This window comes from Eulemur rufifrons, chromosome 25, assembly GCF_041146395.1.
Source record: "Eulemur rufifrons isolate Redbay chromosome 25, OSU_ERuf_1, whole genome shotgun sequence".
Lineage (NCBI taxonomy): Eukaryota > Metazoa > Chordata > Mammalia > Primates > Lemuridae > Eulemur > Eulemur rufifrons.
Window position 1 is genome coordinate 11,530,175 of NC_091007.1, and position 19,907 is coordinate 11,550,081.

The following is a 19,907-nucleotide window of genomic DNA, read 5'->3' on the forward strand; positions in this document are numbered from 1 at the left end:
TAGGAAAACTGTATATCCATATGCAAAAGAAATGGGACGCTTACCTTGTAACACATTCAAAAATTAACTCAAAATGGTTCAAAGACCTAAGTCTCAGAGAGAAAACTACAAGTCTCTTGGAAGAAAACATAAGAAGAAAGATTCATGACCTTGGATTTGGCAATGATTTCTTGACACCAAAAGCACAGGCAAAAAAAAAAAAAAAAGAAAGAAAGAAAAATAGGCAACCAAAAGATAAATTGGACTACCCAAAAAGTAAAAACTTTTGTGCATCAAAGAACACTATTAACACAGTAAAAAGGCAACTCACAGAATGGGAGAAAATATTTGCAAATCACATATAATAATAATGGGTTAATATTCAGAATATACAAAGAATTCCCACAAATCAACAATAACAACAACAAAACCTCAATTTTAAAAATGGGCAAAGGACCTGAATAGACATTTCTCTAAAGAAGATGTAAAAAGGGCCAAAAAGCACATGAAAAGATGCTCAACACCAGTAATCATTAGGAAAATGCAAATCAAAACCACAATGAGATACCACTTCATACCCTTTAAGATGTCTATTGTTGAAAAAAATAAATAATAAATGCTGGTTAGGATGTAGAGAAATTGGAACCTTGGACACTGTGCGTGGGAATGCAAAATGGTGTAGCTGCTATGGGAAACAGTATGGTAATTCCTCAAAATATTAAACATAGAAATAACATATGATCCAGCAACTTTATTTCTGGGTGTATACCTAAAAGAATTGAAAGCAGGGACTCAAAGAGATATTTGTATAACCATGTTCATGGCAGCGTTATTCACAACACCCAAAAGGTGGAATCAACCCAAGTGTCTATCAGCAGATAAATAGATAAACAAAATGTAATATATACATACAATGAAATATTATTCAGCCTTAAAACCATGGGAAATTTTAACAGATGCTACAGCAAGGATAAACCCTGAAGACATTAAGCTAAATAAAATAAGTCAGTCACAAAAAGAAAAATACTTTATGATTCCACTTACATGAGGTGCCAAGAATGGTTAAATTCATAGAGACACAAAGTAGAATGGTGGTTACCAGGGGCAGAAGTAAGAAAGAATAGGGAGTTCCTATTTAATGGGTATAGTTTCACTTTGGAAAGATGAAAAAAGCTCTGGTGATAGATGGTGATGTTTGCACAATACAAACGTACTCAATGCCACTGAACCATAAACTTAAAATATAACTAAAACAGTAAATTTTATGTTATGTATAGTTTACAATAATTTTTAAAAATTGAAACCATAGTTAGGAAAATGAGATAGGAACTGCTTGCTATAGAAACTGTCTTAGGAACAAAAAGAATACCCTTGATGTGCCACCTAAAGTTATAAATAGTATCTCTATAAAATTAGTCCTTAAATAGACTGTGCAGTTGGTATTACGACAAAATATAACAGTTTTATACCTGTTCTCTTCGACCACTGCAATATACCAAAAACAACAAAAATAGCTTGCAAGTTGCTGTTTACTTGAGCTGGTACTGAGGTCAAGCGATGAGGGTTTTGTTGTTGTTGTTGCTTGTTTGTTTCAAGAAATGGATCTAATACCAAAAATGATATTTTGGGTTGAATACACTTCTTAACAGTTACAATAGTCCAAGTCTCCCTTCTACCATTAAGATATGTGATCAGACCACATCATTCAATTTATAAGATCAAACAGAACTAATACGTTTTAAAAACTTCTAGAATCTAAGACACGGGTCAGAGGGGGAGGGAGACTTCAGGGTGAGGGTTTTGGTTCCAACTCCCAACATTCTTGAGCAGTGACTAGAAAAACAGGGGAGGGGAGCTATAGGAAGTTTGAATAAAGAAAATAAATTTTTTAAAAAGAAGAAAAGGAATTTATTGGAGCGATAGAACCAAGGGAGAGATAGATCTGTTTTATGCTATTGCCCCAATGAAGTGATTTATCCTGTCTCATTATTGTTAGTAGCTAGTACAATTTTGAGCTCTTTCTGTGTGCTAGGCATTGTATTGAGTGATTTATATAGATTATATCATTTCATCCTTACAACAGATGAGGAAATTGTTTTTTAGAGATTAATTTTTACTCAATGTCTCCACATCTTTACTATCCACTTCTAATTCATTGAAACTTAATTGTATTTGGTTCCATTGAATTCATATTTTTAGATACCTAATTTGTGCCAGACTCTGCTATGCTGCTATGCATTGGGTGCAGCAGTTAATAAAATACACAGATTTTCAAGGAGTTTGAATTCTGGAGCAGAAAAACAGACAGGAAAAAAAAGTAAAGAGATAGATGGACAGGGTAGTTTCAAATAATGACATTGAGAGGAACATAAGAGGGTGACGTGACACAGAGGGACTCAGAAGGGACATACTTAAAGTGAGCGGCCAGGGCAGGCTCACATTTGCCAAGATCTGTGAAGCCTCCATCTCAGCTCCAGGATTCTTTACTTTTCACCATCTCCGTGGGACCCTGTATGACAGCTGTGGGATCTATTAATACTACTGCTTTCCCTTCTTCCAGCGGGATGAAATGGCTCGAGGGCACGGACCACTGATGCCCCACTGATTCTGTGCTGAGAGTACAGGATGGAAATGTGCTACACCTTGGTTGTAAAATCAGCTGTTGATGTGCTCCAACTGTCCATGAGCACACAGACCATTATAAGAAACTGAATTTGAGGAACTATAAAAGCTCCACTCTAAGAAAAAGTTCTAGGTAACTACCATTATATTGGTTAATATTCATGCAGTTATGCAGTGTCTTTGAGGACAAGGATGATCATACAGAATAGCATATATTGTTATACCTTGTCTGGGATATTCAAATATTGACTGCTTTTAGATTTTTTTTAAACCTTCCAAATTTCTCCTAAGTAGTCTTTTGTGTCTGCTTATTTTCATTCAACATAATGCTTTTGCAATTCATCCACACTGTACTGTGTATCATTAGCTGGTTCCTTTTTATTATTGAGCAGTATTTCGTTTTGTGGCTATTCCATAGTTTGTTTATTTATTCATCAGCTGATAAACACTTGAGTTGTTTCCAGTTTGGGACTATTATAAATAAAGCTGCTACAAACGTTTATGAACAGGTCTTTGTGTCAACATATGTTTTCATTTCTTTTGGGTAAATACTAAGGAGTGGGATTGCTGAGACATATCGTAAGTATATTTTTAACTTTATTAGAAAATGTTAAACTATTTTCCAAGACATTTGCCCTCGGTATGTATGAGAGTTCCAATTGCTCCTTGTCCTTGTCATCACTTGGTATTTTCTAGTGTTTTTATTTTTAGCCACTCTAATGGGTGTGCTAAGGTATCTCACTGTGATTTTAATTTACATTTCCCTAATGACTAAAGATGTTGGGTATTTTTTATGTATATTTTTATGTCTTCTTTGGTGAACTGTCTGTTCAGATCTTTTACCTATCTTTAAAAATTATAGTTTTTTTAATTGAATGTAAGTGTTCATACAGTATGGATACAAGTCCTTTCAGATACATATTTCACAAATATTTTTTTCCAAACTGTGCCATGTTATTTCATTTGCATGAGAGAATTTTTCAAGGACCAAAATAGGTGAGAAACAAATGACTACTTCCTGAGTGATCCCACACTGTATGTTTCCATATGAAAATCTGGGAAAACTAAAGCTATATTCATAGAAAACAGATCAGAGGTTGTCTGAGGCCAGGAGTTGAGGAGGAGACTGACCTCAAGGAAGCATGAGGCATGTGTAAGGGTGATGGGAATGTTCTATGTCTTGACTGTGGTGGTGTTTATATGACTGTATAACTTCATCAAAACTCATAAAACTGTACACTTAAAATAGATGATCTTTGATGGAAGTAAATTATAACTCAATAAAACTGATTAAAATGACTTCTCTTATACATTTATAAACATTTCCATATATAAAGATGATATAATACTAATGTTGGCATTTAATTAAATGCTAATAAAAGATGTCCCATAGCTTTTAAATAAATAGTTACAGGTGGAATTTATCACAGTGATACAGGTTTGTTTGAAAGCTTAACAACTTGCTATGGGAGTAGAGAGAAAGCTTGACAATGTGAAATATTTGGCAACTTTAGAATCAGATAAAATAGGATGGGTTAGAATCTTCCAGCACAAAAGACAATTAAAACTCTCTGAGCTCTGAACATAACTATTTTCATGATTACATTTTCCTAAAGATCACCGGACTCAGCAAATCTTTCTAGTGCAGTAAGTCTCCAGCATGATCATAATAAGAACTTCCTTCTTTATAGGATTTTCCTATTTTATTAATGTGTTTATTATTAAACAAAGTAAAAATAATCTCTACTTCTAATCCAGGTATGCAACTCCTAATTGTCCCTCATGTTAGAAAAAAAGAAAGAAATATTCTTTCAAGGTCTGACTTCTGGTGATGAGTTAGGGAATTTAAATCCAGCTCATTTACTCAACTCTAGCTCAGATCAATAGACGAGTCAGACTGTCTGCATAGATCGACTCTGTGTAAACAATATAAAAATCCATTCCTGTTTCTATGGCATTACCACTCATTCTGTTTCCTTACTGTATTCAGAATTTCTTCAGCAAAGATGAATTAAAATAGTTGTGGAATTCATGACCTTCAGAGTTAGATGGTGAATAATCTCCCCTCCTTCAAGGCAAACATTCTGTAGACCTCAAATTCCATCTTTCATTGACTAATAAATCTCCTATCTCTTCCCTAATCCACATGCATTCCACTAATATTCTGTATGTGCCCTTTACGTATTAGCCAGGCTATAAGATGCTAGGAATACAAAATGTAATAAATTTCAGATTCTTCCCTCAAAGGCTCATGTCTAGGGAAGACCACATGTTTAAAGGGCTAAGAGCATGGGCTGTGACACTCATTCATCTGGCTTCAAAATCTGGCTGCATCACTCACTACCCATGTAACCTTGTTCCTTCACCAGCAGAACAATAATAATGGCACAGAAGGTATATAAAATGTTGGCCCATATGGTCTATGGCAAATAGTAAATATTCACTAAATATGAACTGTTGTTATCAATATCATGTTAATAAATATAATAATCCCTGACCATCCTCTATCCGCCTCTTGGGTTTGGGCTCCTTAATGCAAAAAAGGAAAAAAAGATGGAAAACTTCGAAGTTGACTTTAAAATGTTGGGTACAAGGAGAAGCAGGAGTGTCTGATCTTCTCTCTTATAAAAGAGTGGAAAGATGAACTGGGGACTTTGAGTGAGGAAGATGATAGTTGACCCAGAGTTAGGGACGTGAGAGTAAGGTAAGCTGATGTCTGACAACAAGGCAAGGTGACCCTCAGAAGCAAGGAATAACTGCACATCGGTGGGTGGAGAGCAAGATTAGATTTAAATCCAAGTATCTTCAAGAGCAGGCAATCCAAATTAAACAGTCTCTTCCTCGAGATGGAGCTAAGTCAACAGGATAAAGGGCTGTTTTATGGGGTCCTAGCAAATGAAGCCTTTGGACAGGGAGGGTTTGCTCTGAGGACTGCTCAGTGTCAGGGGAGGAGACCGAGTGTGAAAGCATGCATGCCTAAGAGAGCCCTCACACACATTTTTTCTGTATGCATTAAAACTATTAAGTCATAACACTGATAACATCAATGGCATTTTGTACACTTTAAGTGTTCAGTGGTGTCTGTGGTACTCTCGATTTCTACTCACAGCTTTTTCTCTCTTTTGTATCTAATACAAGGCACATGCAAATGTGTTTGGCTTTGTGGCGGATATCACACATGGTATATGGCGTTCAGGCTGTCCCTGTTTCTCCATCTGAATGTTCAGTGCATTGCTAATCCATAATTCATGACCTGCTGACTTCCGTTCCCAATCCTGCCTCATGGTCTCACCTTGCTCTCCCTTCATCCTGGCTACACAGCCTTTTTTAGAGACACCTCAGGTCCCTTCTCTCCCTCCTTCCCTTCTTACAAAGCAACCAGAACAAATAACTAGGAGAATTACCCTCTCCTTTCTCCTGTCATCTTGGCACAATCCTTGCTCCTTCTGAGCCAGCCACTTCATCGTATTTATACTCTGAACCCTCAGTTCCACCACCACCCCCTCTTTAATAACCCCCAACACAATTCACAAGTGAAAAATCTTGTGGTTGTCAAAAACATACATGGAAGTAAATCCCAGGATACTAGAATTTCACAAGAGAGGAATTTTGGGTTGAGAAGGGGTCACTGTAGTCAGAACACTGACTCAAGGCCAAAACAAATACAAAAACAAAAAGCTTTATTGGAGAACAACATGGTAAAGAATGAACTCTGTTTGGGAGGGCAATGCAGGCTTCCTGGGAGTCCATCTGAGTCTCAAAGAATGAGCAGTTCTGCAGGTAAAGGAGTGGGATGAGGAGTTTCAGGCAGAGAAATGGTGTATACAAAGCTGTCCAGTAGAAAAGAGCTCAGCAGGGTTAGATCAGTGTGTGTATGGGGGAGATAAAATTTTAAAAGTGAACCGGAAGCCAGATCAAAAAAAGACCTTGGAATGTCATTTTAATGAGCTTTGATTTTACGTACTTTTAATAAGGGAGAATTATGAGAGCGTCTCTTAGGAAGGACATTAACAGGGTCATGTTTGCCTTTGACAAGCATCCCTGTGGAGCCCGGTCTCAGGCCCGGAGGTCGTGACGAGGTTGGAGTACAGTTGAAGATGCAATCGAGGGAGGTCGCAGTTAAGGCTATGGGCGGACAGAGGAGACGGTGAGAAAGACATTTAGGAGTCAGGGTCCACTAAAGAAATATTTGAGCAGTAAATATTTCATTAGAAATATTAGAAGGACTAGTCAACACCCAGGTTTCTTGCTTGGGAAATTGGAAGGATAGAGATGTCATTAGCAGAATAAGAGAGAATAATCAGGAGAAGAAGATTTTGGAAGAAAGTAAGTTCAGATTTGAAAACCTAGCACTCTAAGAAACACTCACCACTCTTTGCTGCCTTACGGACCACACTCTGTAAGTGGTTTAATCATCTAAGATGGGTGTAGGGAAGAGCCAGAGATGGCCTAGACTAGAACCTTGCTACTCAAAATGTGGTCCAGGGACCTAGCACAGGCATCACTCAGGAGCTTGTCAGAAATGCAAAATCTCAGGTCCCACTTCTGACCTAGAGAATTAGAATCTGTATTTCTCAAAGATCCCCCTGCCTGCACCACCAATTATCTGTACGCCGTTAAAGTGACCTGGGGTGGAGCCAACTGGTCTCTGCCACTGTATCTGTATTTCTATTTCTCTTTGTTTCTTAGACTGGTCTTCTAATTTTTCTTTTTATAATTTTCTATTTTCCACTTCTTTGCCTTCTTTTGTTCTACTTTCTGAGAAAGCATTGTTCTTTTAAATTTTCTATTATTTTTAAAATTTTGCTATCATTTGTAATTTCAAAAACTCTTGCTCATGTTTCATAGTTGTAACATCTTCTATTAATTTAGAAATACTGTAGTTGCTTTTTGATGTTCTCTTCTGTTTCCTGCAAGGGCTCTGTTTCCTCTAAGTTCCTTTTCTCCTGGTTGTCTGCTTGTTTCAGTCTTGCCATTTCATCTCAGTGGCTTTCCTCAAATACCTACTGATCCATATGTGTTCATTCAAATGTAAAAATAAGGCATTGAAGAGCAGATGACAAGCTCTGTATGAATGGTATTTATCACCGTAGACTTTATCATATGGTAAGTGAATGGCAAGCTGGCAATTTCATTGGGGAACCCCAAATGTCCAAGGCATTGTTCCCCTAGAGGTATTCAATTTCTCCAGAAAAAAAAAAAAAATCTCCAGTTTTCTACCTGGACTAGAAAAGGTTGCTGGAGGTTTTGCCACTAAGTGTACAGACTTTATATGGCCTCTGTCTTCTATCTTTTTCTCCAAATTCTCGGAGAGCACCTCACTGCCACATTAGTATATTTCCCATAGCTGCTATTTTATATACCAAGGTTTGCTTTTTATTCATGCTGGTTTTATCCAAATTCCATTGTTTTATAGTCTTCATAAGCATAAGTAGTGTGGATATATGAGGCCCTCAACAATGAGAGAACTTCTAAAGAAGTGAATTTCCTGACCTTCTTTGGTTTGCAGTAAAGGCATGTGTACCGATCCGCAGAGCTGTAGTGAGGCAGCATCACAAACACGGTGTGACAACATGGAACAGGATATATGTCAGCATGCTGTTAGGTAAACAGCATGCACCAAAGTAGATAAGATGTCCAAGGGCCAGTATCGGCAGACTACAGAATCAGCGGTTCCACTAGTCCAACAGGGCCACCCTGGAGGACAGGGGTCAGGTAGAGGCACGGCATTGACAGAGGGTCCTAAGTGGCAGGCTGAAGAATGCTGATGTCATCTTTTTTATTTAATAGGGGGCTGTTCTTGTATCTTGAGTGTAATAATCCTCAAGTGATATTTCTCATAGGTCTGCCGAATTTATCTGGAATGCTGATCAGTGTGGGAGTCATAAAAATGAGGGGAGAGAGTCGAGATGGAGAGGGGCCTTGGAGGATGGACAAACTGGCAAGAATCTCATTCCCCGCACGCTAGCTCCCAATAGACTTTACAGCTTCAGTCTGCCTTTGGTGCTTTCTTTAGTCCCTTTTCATTTTCTCATTAGTTTAAAAAAGAACACTGTAGAATTTATCTGGTTTTTACTCATTAATGGAAACATTCGTGAATATAGTGATCTCTTTTAACCTTTATGACACTTAATTCGTTTTTTTTTTTTTTTCAGGGACATAACATTGCTTAAAAGGTACATTTACATATGCCAGTTTTGTGATTTTCTACAGAATTTCAGGGCAATACAACATTGCTCCAATTGTCTGTTCATTTTCCATGAAGGATTACATAAAATAATTATGGAAATTGATGTACGTTTAAAAACATTCATTTGCTCATTTCGTGGGAAGTGCATTACCACTAAGGAAATTACCAAGTCCACTACTGAGATGAACTGATCGTTTTGAATGCAGTGTGGTCTTGACTCCGGGAACATAATACAGGCATTTGTTCTCCATGCTCATTACTACAATGATTACAATTACCTTTGAGTAGAATGAAAAAGAATTATGAGTTAATCATTACCATTTGAATAATTCAGGTTTGGCAGAGCTTTTCCTGAGAAAGCAGATTGTTACACATTATTAAGAGTTTGGAGGACTTTTCCACTTTCTTCAAGTATTTTTTTTTTAAATAAGCACAAAACAATCCCTTCATAAACAATGAGAATGTAATCAGAAAATTCATATCCAGAGGCAGGACTGCAATAGGGGAATAGGGTTTTGGATAACGGGTGCAGAGGTGATAAAGGCATAAGTATACACATGTGTGCACACACACATGCACACACAAATTCCGAAACGGTAACTCAAGTGAATGCCACATGTTTCAGAAAACATAAAATATATACAGAGTAGGAGGTCTTGCATCCTTGTAAGACAAGGATTGACTAAGGATAGGGCACACAGCAGAGGAAACATAAATTGCTAGGATTAAGGGCTCCGAAAGCAAGAGAGGAGCAACACAGCTTTCTCTACCTCCAACAGCTCCTGGAACTGGAACTTCAGCAATTCCACGGGATTAATCCAAGCTTGATTTCCAAGAAGGTGTGAAGCAGAGTTTACCTTTGGGGAGGACCATGGGTGAACCCTCCTGACACCCAGTTCCAAATCAACCTAAAAAGACAAAATAAGTTTTCTGCTTGGTGACTCCTAAAATTCCCTGAAAAAAGGCAATGAAGTGGAAGATTTCGGAAAATGTCTGTACACAGACCTCAACGTGAATGACTACAGAAGTGTAGGTGGTAAATGACTGCAAACAGCTAATAATGGATCTGATCTTTGAAAAGGGGGAAATGCATCTTTGTGACAATATTTTGTGTTTGATAAGAAGAGGAGAGCAAGTGAGCTGAGGGTGCCACCACTGCGGGATGAATGAAGGAAAAGTTTGGGGACGCTTGGCACTCTTCAGAACTCTGCCTCTCGTACTTTTAACTGGGAAGACAGCAATAGAAGCAGTACACAGAGGCATCTTTATCTTGCGGAGGGAAGCTCCGCTTTATGGATGTGATTTATGATGGGAGGAGTGATTTAACAAGGCTGATGCCTTACAAAGGGCCATCCTTCCCAGGGGGATTTGTTAATTGAAGTGCCACACAGATCCGTGGGAAGATTTAAGGTGTTGTCATCAAGGGCAGAAAGAAGGAAGAGATGACCTCACCTCTCAGACTTTTTCGGTGCCATTATTCTAAGATCTGTAAAAAAACAAAGCCTTTGTCCCTTTGTATGTTTTCTTTATAGTGGCTTGGACTGTATTTATTACAGCAGTACTGCTAAATCAGGCTTTGTCAACAATTCCTAGGCTATGTTTAGAAGAGACAGAAACAATCTGCTAGGAGTTATACACAATTCTGGCATTAAATACTTTTCCTATAATATCTATTGTGCTTCTCATGTTTTGGTTGGCTGACAGAATTATTCAAACAATCCCCTAAGCCATGAAAGAACTTACAATCCTGTTACAATACTCAGCATACTCATATTCATGTCAGCAAACTGGACAATTATTTATTAGGTACCCACTATTTGTCAGCATCTGAGAGAAATGCTGAAGATACATAACTGGGTACAGCCTTTGTCCTGAGGAAAAATATCTGTGGTGGGGCAGGGGGTGGGGGGCCGGGAGAAGACTTAATTACATGCCATCACATTGCAAATGAGGTACCAATTTAAAAGCTAGTTTACAGTGATCAGATTCTATGATAGAAACTTGGAATACAGTATTTTGGAAGAAAGAATATTTTTTACTTATAAAAGCAATATATTCAATTTGAAAAAGATAAAAAAACTAAAATTCTATTACTCTAACATAACTGTTACCTATTATTTTTTCCAATCTATTTTCAGGTTAATAATTTCACAAAGCTATAATCATAGGATATACATGTATAAAATTAGGTCTCTTCCTCTCATCTTTATTTCATATAAGCCTAATTGCATGTCACCATCTGATTTCCCTAACAGTAATTGTAAAGAACTGCATAAAGATAGACACAGATACAGATATATTAATAGACACATAGAGATATAGAGATGTAGAGACACGGAGATATAGATGTATGTCCTGAAAGACAGTTTGAGCAGATATAGAATTCACATTTGACAGTGCCACCTCTTTGTGGGCCCCATAGTTTCTGATGAGACATCTGCTGTCATTCAAATTGTGTTGCCCCTACAGCAATGTGTCATTTCTTCCTGGCTCCTTTTGATTTTATTTTGGGGGTTTTACTAAACTGAAGATGTTTTCAGCCATCATTTCTTTGAATACTCTTTTAGCTCCATCCTTTTTCCCTTTCTACTTCTGCCACCCCAAACATACACACACACACACACACACACACACACACACACGTTCTTTTGTTATTGTCCCACAGGTCCCTAAGGCTCTGTTAATTTTTTTTTTTTTCCAGTCTGTTTTCTCTGTTATACAGACTGGGTAAATTCTATTGATCTGTCTTCAAGTTTACTGATTCTATCTCCTATCATTTCTGCTCTACTGTTGATCCCAAATTTGGCAAAAGATATAAATGTGCAGATTCAAGAAGCTGAATGAACACTAAACAAGATAAACTCAAAAAAGTGCAGGCTAAGACACATCATAATTAAACTTTTGAACATAAAAACTTAACATAATAGACAAAATTTCCAGGATACAATCAAATCACCTGTCACCAATGAATTTTTTTGAATTTTGTTTTGTGTATTTTTAAGTTACATAATTGCCATTTATTTTTTTAAATGGTATATAGCGCACATACCATAATGGTTATTTAATTAATTTTTATCTCTTTGCTGAGATTTTCTATATTTTGTTTCAAGAGAATTTGAAATTACTTGTTGAAGCATTTTTAGGACAGTTTTTAGAAAATCCTTTCAGGTAATTCCAACACCTGATTCATCTCATCATTGTCATCAGTTGACGGTCATTTCTTACTCAGATTGTGATTTTCCTGGTTCTCAGGATGACAAGTGGTTTTAGACATTTCGTCTATTTTGTTAGCAGACTCTGGGTCCTGTCTTAATCTTTTACTTTAGCAGGGAGTCACTCTGTTTACATTTGGCATGTGGGTCTTCTTTTCGTGGGCTGTGATTACAATAGCAATTTAGTTTTCAGAGTCTTTGCAGTGTTATTTTGATCTACTTCATTTACCTGGTGCTGCAGAGGCTCCCAATGGTCATGGATGGTGCTACTTTAAGGGGAAGAAGGATGTTTCTCAGGCCAGATCACCTGGTGCCTCCGGGAGAAGGGAGTCTCTGGTTCATCATGATGAAAACTTCATAAGTCAGATGCTTTGGGGATCTCCCTTACCAGTCCCCCTGGATGCTCACCTCTCAGCAGGTAAGACGAGTCTCAGGCCTGTATGTTTGTCAGTGGGGCTTCCAATATATTCCCCTTGCTGGTGGAGCCAGACTCTCTCAGTGTTTCCAGCAAGACTTCAGTTTCTGAAGTCTTGAGCCTCTCTAGGCTGCCTTCTGTTGCTAGTTTGTGGGTCAGAACACACCAAGCCTTAGGGGTCAGATGTCTCGCAACTATGTTGTTCCTCCAGTCTTGAGGTCCCTAACCAGTCTGTCTTCTTTTTCCTACCTTTCAGAGTTCTTCTGATGCCTCCTGTATTATTCTATAATTATGCTTATCCATAGTTTACAGTTGTACTTATCAGGGAGAAGTAGAAATGAATCTACACTCTCCTGTCAAGACCAGAACTTGGAATAGTATTTTAAAATTTTTCTATCTGCACAACTTCCCCAAAGCCAAAAGCTCAAGACTATCCTAAAATTATTTTTAAAATCAGGTACTCCAGATGAGTAAATTTGGCTATTCCTCTGAATATGAAGTAGCAGTAACAAATAGCTCTCAAGAGAGTAACTTAAAGACACTGTTTAAACTCCACAGTGTGATGCCCTCTATGTAGCTTAAATATTAATCTAGTTTGGTCACCATATTTATTCATTCAACAAATATTTACTGAGTGCTTACTATGTGCCAGTACTGTTTTAGTTACTGGGAATGTAGCAGTGAAGAAAAAAAAAAAAAAGTGTTGACAATCTCTGCCTTTGTGGAAGTTTACATTATCTAAAACATGAAATATTTTCTTTATTTAAAACTACTCAAATAACAACTATCCAATGTCTGTCCATTCATAGGATCAGCTCTCAAATGTCAAACTCAACTCATATCTACCATGCATGGAGTATCACATTCCATTTAGATGTTTTCAGTCATTTTTTCACGTGTGAAATTTAGTGAAAGAAACTAGCTAAGTGAGGAAAATAACTATTTTAGCAAAAATGACATTTGTGCTGGAATAAATTCAGAAGGCTCAAATCTGTTAAATGTCCACGTTTACCCAAGCACACAAATCTGGTTGCAAATATGTATGTATGTTTTGAGATTTCAAAGTGACTTTTTAACAGTTTTCCTAACAATAAATCATTGCTCAGAGAAAATCTTCCTTGGGAAGGCCAGTTTATTAACAGAAACCAGTATGTGGCATAAAGAGTGAGAAATAAGGTGATGAAGATCTTGGGTAATGGGGTTTGGACTTGGGAGACTGGGAGAGTAGCATTACCATAAAGGGAAATATTGAAGTTATGGGTAGAACTGATGTTACAGTGGAGGGTGCTTAGTCTTTGAATGTGCTAAATTTGATGCAAATTTGATATAACTTGGATGGCAGTGGCTTAGGAAAACATCAGATCTGTAGTCATCTGGATGTCATTGGCAAAATGGTAAGTTGTAGGGAAGGGTTAGAATCTCTGAGAAAAGTGGCCTGAATCAAGCGAAGGGTAGAGAGTGACCCAAGGACTGAGGAACAGAGAAGTCAGCTCCAAACTCTGCTCTCCTCTCGCTCGCTCTCTCTCTGACTCTCTAGGTGATCTCATCTGATTATAGAGCCAATCTAGTTAAACAAACATGTCCCCTATGTACGCTCTTATAATTTCAATCTGCCCTGATATAAATAGACATAAAATGCAAACAAAATACAGAGCAAATATTTGAAGCAAACGATGAAGCCATACCAGATATGAGCAAAGAAATGAAAACATCCTAGGGCTATAAAGAAGAGAGTTCTATGGGAAAATTAACTTCCTATTTTCTAGTTTTTGTGAAAATATCCAGTCTTGTATTTACAGGAAAAATAAGACCTTGGAAGCTTTAGGAACCCAGTGTGGTGTGATTGAGGGAGAGTTCTGTGAAGTGTTGGACATGGTTGAAAGTGAGACTCAGAACCTACGGTAAATATAAAAAAAAAATTTATTGGAGAATTTGGGGAATACAAAGCCAAAACAGCTCTTTGCATGTGCTCATATTTCTTGAACAAATATATTTAAAAAGAAATAAATTCACAAACTCAGACAAAAATGGTAATGTAGTTTGGATCATGATTGTGTAAGATTTTGAAGAGCATGAATATCTTAGAGTAAAATGTTCCTAGTGGTCCTAAAGAGAGAAACAGAGGCCAGAGAAAAAGATTTTTAAAAAACCAAAGCCTTAAAATTTTTTCACAGCAAAGAGAAGGAATGACAAAAAGGAAAGTGGTACAGGCAGCTTGACTGGTGTAAACTGAAGTTGAAGAACATATGCAAGATTCCTACTGCCTTTTAATAAAATATGTAAAGGGATACTCCCAAATGAAATATTACAGACCCAACTAGACATTTTGGTGGGTGTGATGGAGGACCAGAAAAGATACTTGTTAAAAATTTGATATGATAGTTGTATACAGTACACTTGCATGGTAAATGTTGAAAGAAACAGATTAATTAGTATAGAGAGGTCCAAAGACCATGTCTTAAAATTATATAATCTGAGTTTAATCATAGGCTATGAGAAAACTGCTGAAACCATATGACCCTTATCCAAAGTCCAAAGATATTACTAAGTCACCGTCATAATTGGTGGCCTAAAATGGTCATAGTTCCAAGCTGAAGACCAAATTATGGTAAGTTAACCTTCTGTTCTATAATATAAGTAACTCAGGAAAACATACTTTAACTACTTTGCCTATACGGGCTTAAAATTTGGTCCTTATCGTGTTATCTTGGCTTATTTGGGAACCTCTTGATTCTAAATTATAAAGTTATCAAAACAAAAGAGCAAACAGAGTGACTTTAGCTTGGATGCAAATACAATTGGCCTGCAGAATGCATCCTCTATTACGTGCTTGATGCTCGATGAAACTTAGTTGCTTCTTTATTCTGTACTGTTATAGCTAGAATTAAACCGGTTTCATTTGTTCTTAGCTTGATTTCTGTCTCCTCAGAAGTCTCCAGCTTAATCACTTCCAACCTGAACCAGGCTGAGAATGGAGCAGAAGCCACATGGTGATTTCAGTTCAGGAAAACCACTCACTACCAATGCTCTGAATTGGCTGCACTCGCCTCTAACACCATCCAGCTGCACCTCCCACACTGTAGCCGTACAGCCTGTCAGGGCAACTTAAAAGCTTCTCTACCAAATAAGTTTACTTCTTTGAAAATTTAGATCATTTCAAGGAAGTTTACTCTCAATTTTTTTTTTTTTAAATGTGCTGAGTAGCCGCTTATTCACCATTTCAACTACTGGTTTTGCAAGTTATTTGGGGGAAGAGCAAGTTGGCTGGTGGTCAGAGGTCTTCTCGCACCTTTCAAAGCACAAGGCGGTGCTCACTGTGCAGGTCTGATCTAATAGCCAGAACACAGTGTTCCAGGTCAGCTGATTCTGAAATAACAAGGTGATTCCCGCCCTCCCCTCTGCCACTCGGCTTTATTGCTTGCCACTCAGGATGGTCGGTCTCTGATCCTCTCCTACAATGAGTACTTCTCCTCTTCAAAATTGCCTGAGCCCAGGAGTCTGAGGTTGCGGTGAGCTATGATCGCGCCACTGCACTCTAGTCCAGGCAACAGCGTGAGACCCTGTCTCAAAAACAAAAAAAAAAAAAAAAAGGGAAGAGGTGATGCAAAAAGGAGAATGAAAAAATCAGTTTACTGTTAGGAATGGCAAAGATCGTTCTGTTGAAAATGAGAGACTATATTTCCAACATACTGAATAAATTTACAAGTCCAAATATCAGAAAACAGAACTTCCAGTGAAAATTTTATGCATATTCATTACCAAAACCATATAGCAGTCAATAAAAACATTTTCTAAATTAATTATGCATGTATATACATCTGCTAATTAAATGAGACCGGTAGATACATCTTCATTAAGGTGTGAATTTTATGCTTGCCACTGTATATTTTCAATTATGAATTAAGGGCAAGAATCACCATCTGCCTGTTAATACACTGCAATAATTAAAAACTTTCATAGAGCTATATTCTGTCTTCTAGTTTGTAAACAAATGTCTCCGTAGACCTTTCAAGTGTTTATAGTTGGTGCACTGTAACTCAACACATTTGTGTCATACTGCTCAATGGGGCGTACGACACTATAATTGTAGCATAATTATAATCATAGTGTAATTATTGTAAAACTCTAAACCATTTTATTAAGATTCTTTTGGCAGCGATGAGAACCTACATGAAAGTGTGCCAAAATGATTTCAGATTGTATACTAAAATTTATTAGACTTGTAACAGGGTTTATCCTTAACATATATATAAAATATAGATAGTGACAGTTGATGTGTATGTGCTGGTCTAAAGCTTCCCTATATCCATATTTATCTATGAGTTCTGAAAAAACAATAGTACAGTATGATCTTTTCAAATTGCAGTAAAATATACATAGTGTAAACTTTACCATTTTACCTTTTTTTGAGCATACAGTTGCGGTGGCATTAAGGACATTCACATTGTTGTGCAACCACCTCCACCATCCACCTTTTCATCACCCCAAACAGAAACTCTGTGTCCACTAAACACTAACTTCCCATTCCCCCTCCCCCCAATCTCTGGCAACCACCATTCTACTTTCTGTCTCTATGAACCTGACTCTTCTAAGTACCTCATATAGGTGAAATTATACTTGTCCTTTTGTGATTGGCTTATTTCACTTAGCATAGTGTCCTCAAGGTTCATCCATGTCACAGCACATGTCACAATTTCATTCCTTTCTAAGGCCAAACACTATTCCGTTGTATAAAAGTTAATTCAGAATATACAGTACTATAATGAAAAAAAAAAATTAGGGGAGGAGTTAGCGCCATATGGCATGGGGTCAGAGGGCAGTTTCCTCCCTAAAATCTTAACGCCTTGTTACATTCCTTAGAATGTAATGGCAAATTCAACTCAGAAGCTGAGAAGAAAGACTAAAACAAGCTCTGATAATAGCAAACTAAAGGGAAGTATGTATACACGAAGAAGAGACAATGAGTTCTGCCTTTCACATGGTGGTTGAAGAAAAGATAATTAGATAATGTGCATCTACACTGATGGCCAGGTAATCAAGAATTTGGGATTATTTTTTCTTTTTTCTTTTTTTTTTTTTTTTGTTGAGACAGAGTCTCACTTTGTTGCCCAGGCTAGAGTGAGTGCCGTGGCGTCAGCTTAGCTCACAGCAACCTCAGACTCCTCGGCTTAAGCGATCCTCCTGTCTCAGCCTCCCGAGTAGCTGGGACTACAGGCATGCGCCACTATGCCCGGCTAATTTTTTCTATATAGATTTTTAGTTGTCCATATAATTTCTTTCTATTTTTAGTAGAGACGGGGTCTCACTCTTGATCAGGCTGGTCTCGAACTCCTGACCTCAAGCGATCCACCCGCCTCGGCCTCCCAGAGAGCTAGGATTACAGGCGTGAGCCACCGCGCCCGGCCAGGATTATTTTTTCTGACATATTCTTCAGACTGTGGTATAAGTTGAATGATGATAATTTGGTTTAAAATAATATATGCCTTTGTTTAAATGAAAAAAAGGAACAAAACATGCATTATGTGAAACAGGCTAGAATCAGAATCATCATTTTAGAATTAGGAATAATTATATAAAAACAAATTAAAAATGATAAGATTCATAAAACTTTAATTAACATACAAAAATATACAATTTCTCAGGTTCATTATGGTAAGCCTGTTAGACACTTTATAAAATATTCATGTAGACATTAAATCCTAATGTTCCTAAATTTGTTTATACCATGACATTATAAAAACAATATTTCACATATATGTTTACCAGTTTTATATGAAAATCTATTCTCCATAAAGCATAACAATAATTTGCATTTTATAAAATATAGCAATATAGATTTGAGAAAAAATTTGGCATCTTTGTAATAAATTCCAAATTTCATAATAAATACAGATTAAAATAATCTAGTTGAATTTCATCAGAATTAGTTCAAAGTAGAATTTCAGAACTACTATCTGGAAATGAAAGAATATGAAGACCATCTTTCCGTGTTATTTTAAAATTACTCATAGAGGATTTTGATTAGTTTAGCTACCACATGCACATTGAGACTATTTCCAAGCAGGCGATAACGCTGTTTCACTGTTATCTTCTCAGGAAATCCTAGAAAAGAGAGATAACAATGTATATACAATCATTTGTAACAGTAACTTCCAGAGATAAAACAATGTATCATTTAGTAAAGGCACAGGGGTCACTTCATAAATAAATCAGTAAGGTCTCCATGAAGTTTTATTAACAAATAATTTGGAGCCAAAAAATATATATAACATTTATTACATTACCTACACAATGAGATAGTGTCATATCACATTATGTTATATCTCATGTTCAGGACACACACATACACATAATACCCACAGAACTCAGAGAAATTTATGTATTAATGCACTTTTAGAAAAAGCAGTGAATACCATTATTTCAGTTATTTTTTTTACATAACACCAGCTGTATGGAGATATTAATAGAATTTACACACCATAAAATTAACACTTTTAAAGTGTGCAATTCAGTGGTCTTTAGTATAGTCACAGAGTTTTTCAAACATCTCCACTATCTATTTCCAGAACATTTTTATCACTTCAAAAAGAAACCGGGTACCTATTAACAATCACCCCCCATTTCCTCCCTGCCTGCAACCACTAATCTACTTCCTGTTTCTATGGATTTGTCCATTCTGAACAGAATCATATAATATTAAGATGATGTCTTTGGTGTCTGGCTTCTTTCACTTACCATAATGTATTCAAGGTTCATTCATGCTGTAGAACATACCAATACTCCATTCCTTTTTATGGTTGGATAATATTCTATTGTATGGATATACCACATTTTATTTATCCATTCATTTACTGATGGACATTGGGTTGTTTCTATTTTTTGGCTGTAATGGATAATGCTGCTATGAACATTCATGCATAAGTTTTTGTGTGGACGTTTGTTTTCAATTCTCTAGGATATAGACCCAGGGGTGAAACTGCTGGGTCACACAATAACTCTATGTTTAACTTTTGAGGAACTGTCAGGCTGTTTTCCAAATAGCTCTACCATTTCATTATCCGACCAGCAGTATATGAGGGTTCCAATTTCTCCACATCTTTGCCAACACTGCTCTTGTTTGTCTTTTTTATTTTAGCCGTCCTAATAGGTATGAAGTGGTATCACATTGTGGCTTGATTTACATTTCCCTAATAACCAACGAATAACATCTTTTCCATGTGATTACTGGCCATCTATCTATGTCTTCTGGAGAAATGTTGATTTAAAGCCTTTGGCCATTTTTAAATTGGATGATTTTTCTTTTCATAGTTGACTTGTAAGAGCTGTTTAAATATTCTAGATACAAGTCCCCCACAGTTGTTTTTCATACTCTGCTTCCACAAATTGCCTTTCTCGTGTTGGACTTCTATTTGCTACATTCTTTGTCAAAACAAAAAGGCCCACAAATACTACATACGCTGGAAGAAAGCCTTACAAATATCAGCATGAA

At 36.9% G+C, this 19,907-nt stretch overlaps 1 protein-coding gene across 3 annotated transcripts in view; it reads right to left on the minus strand.

The window, feature by feature from the left end:
* Positions 1–18,419: 18,419 nt before the first annotated feature.
* The window catches only part of TRDMT1 (tRNA aspartic acid methyltransferase 1), a 46,315-nt gene continuing 44,827 nt past the window's right edge, over positions 18,420–19,907 (minus strand). For all 3 annotated transcript variants that reach the window (XM_069458758.1, XM_069458757.1, XM_069458756.1), the window contains one exon: positions 18,420–18,520. In XM_069458758.1, the coding sequence (XP_069314859.1) occupies positions 18,420–18,520 (101 nt within the window). The remainder of the gene's footprint in view (positions 18,521–19,907) is intronic.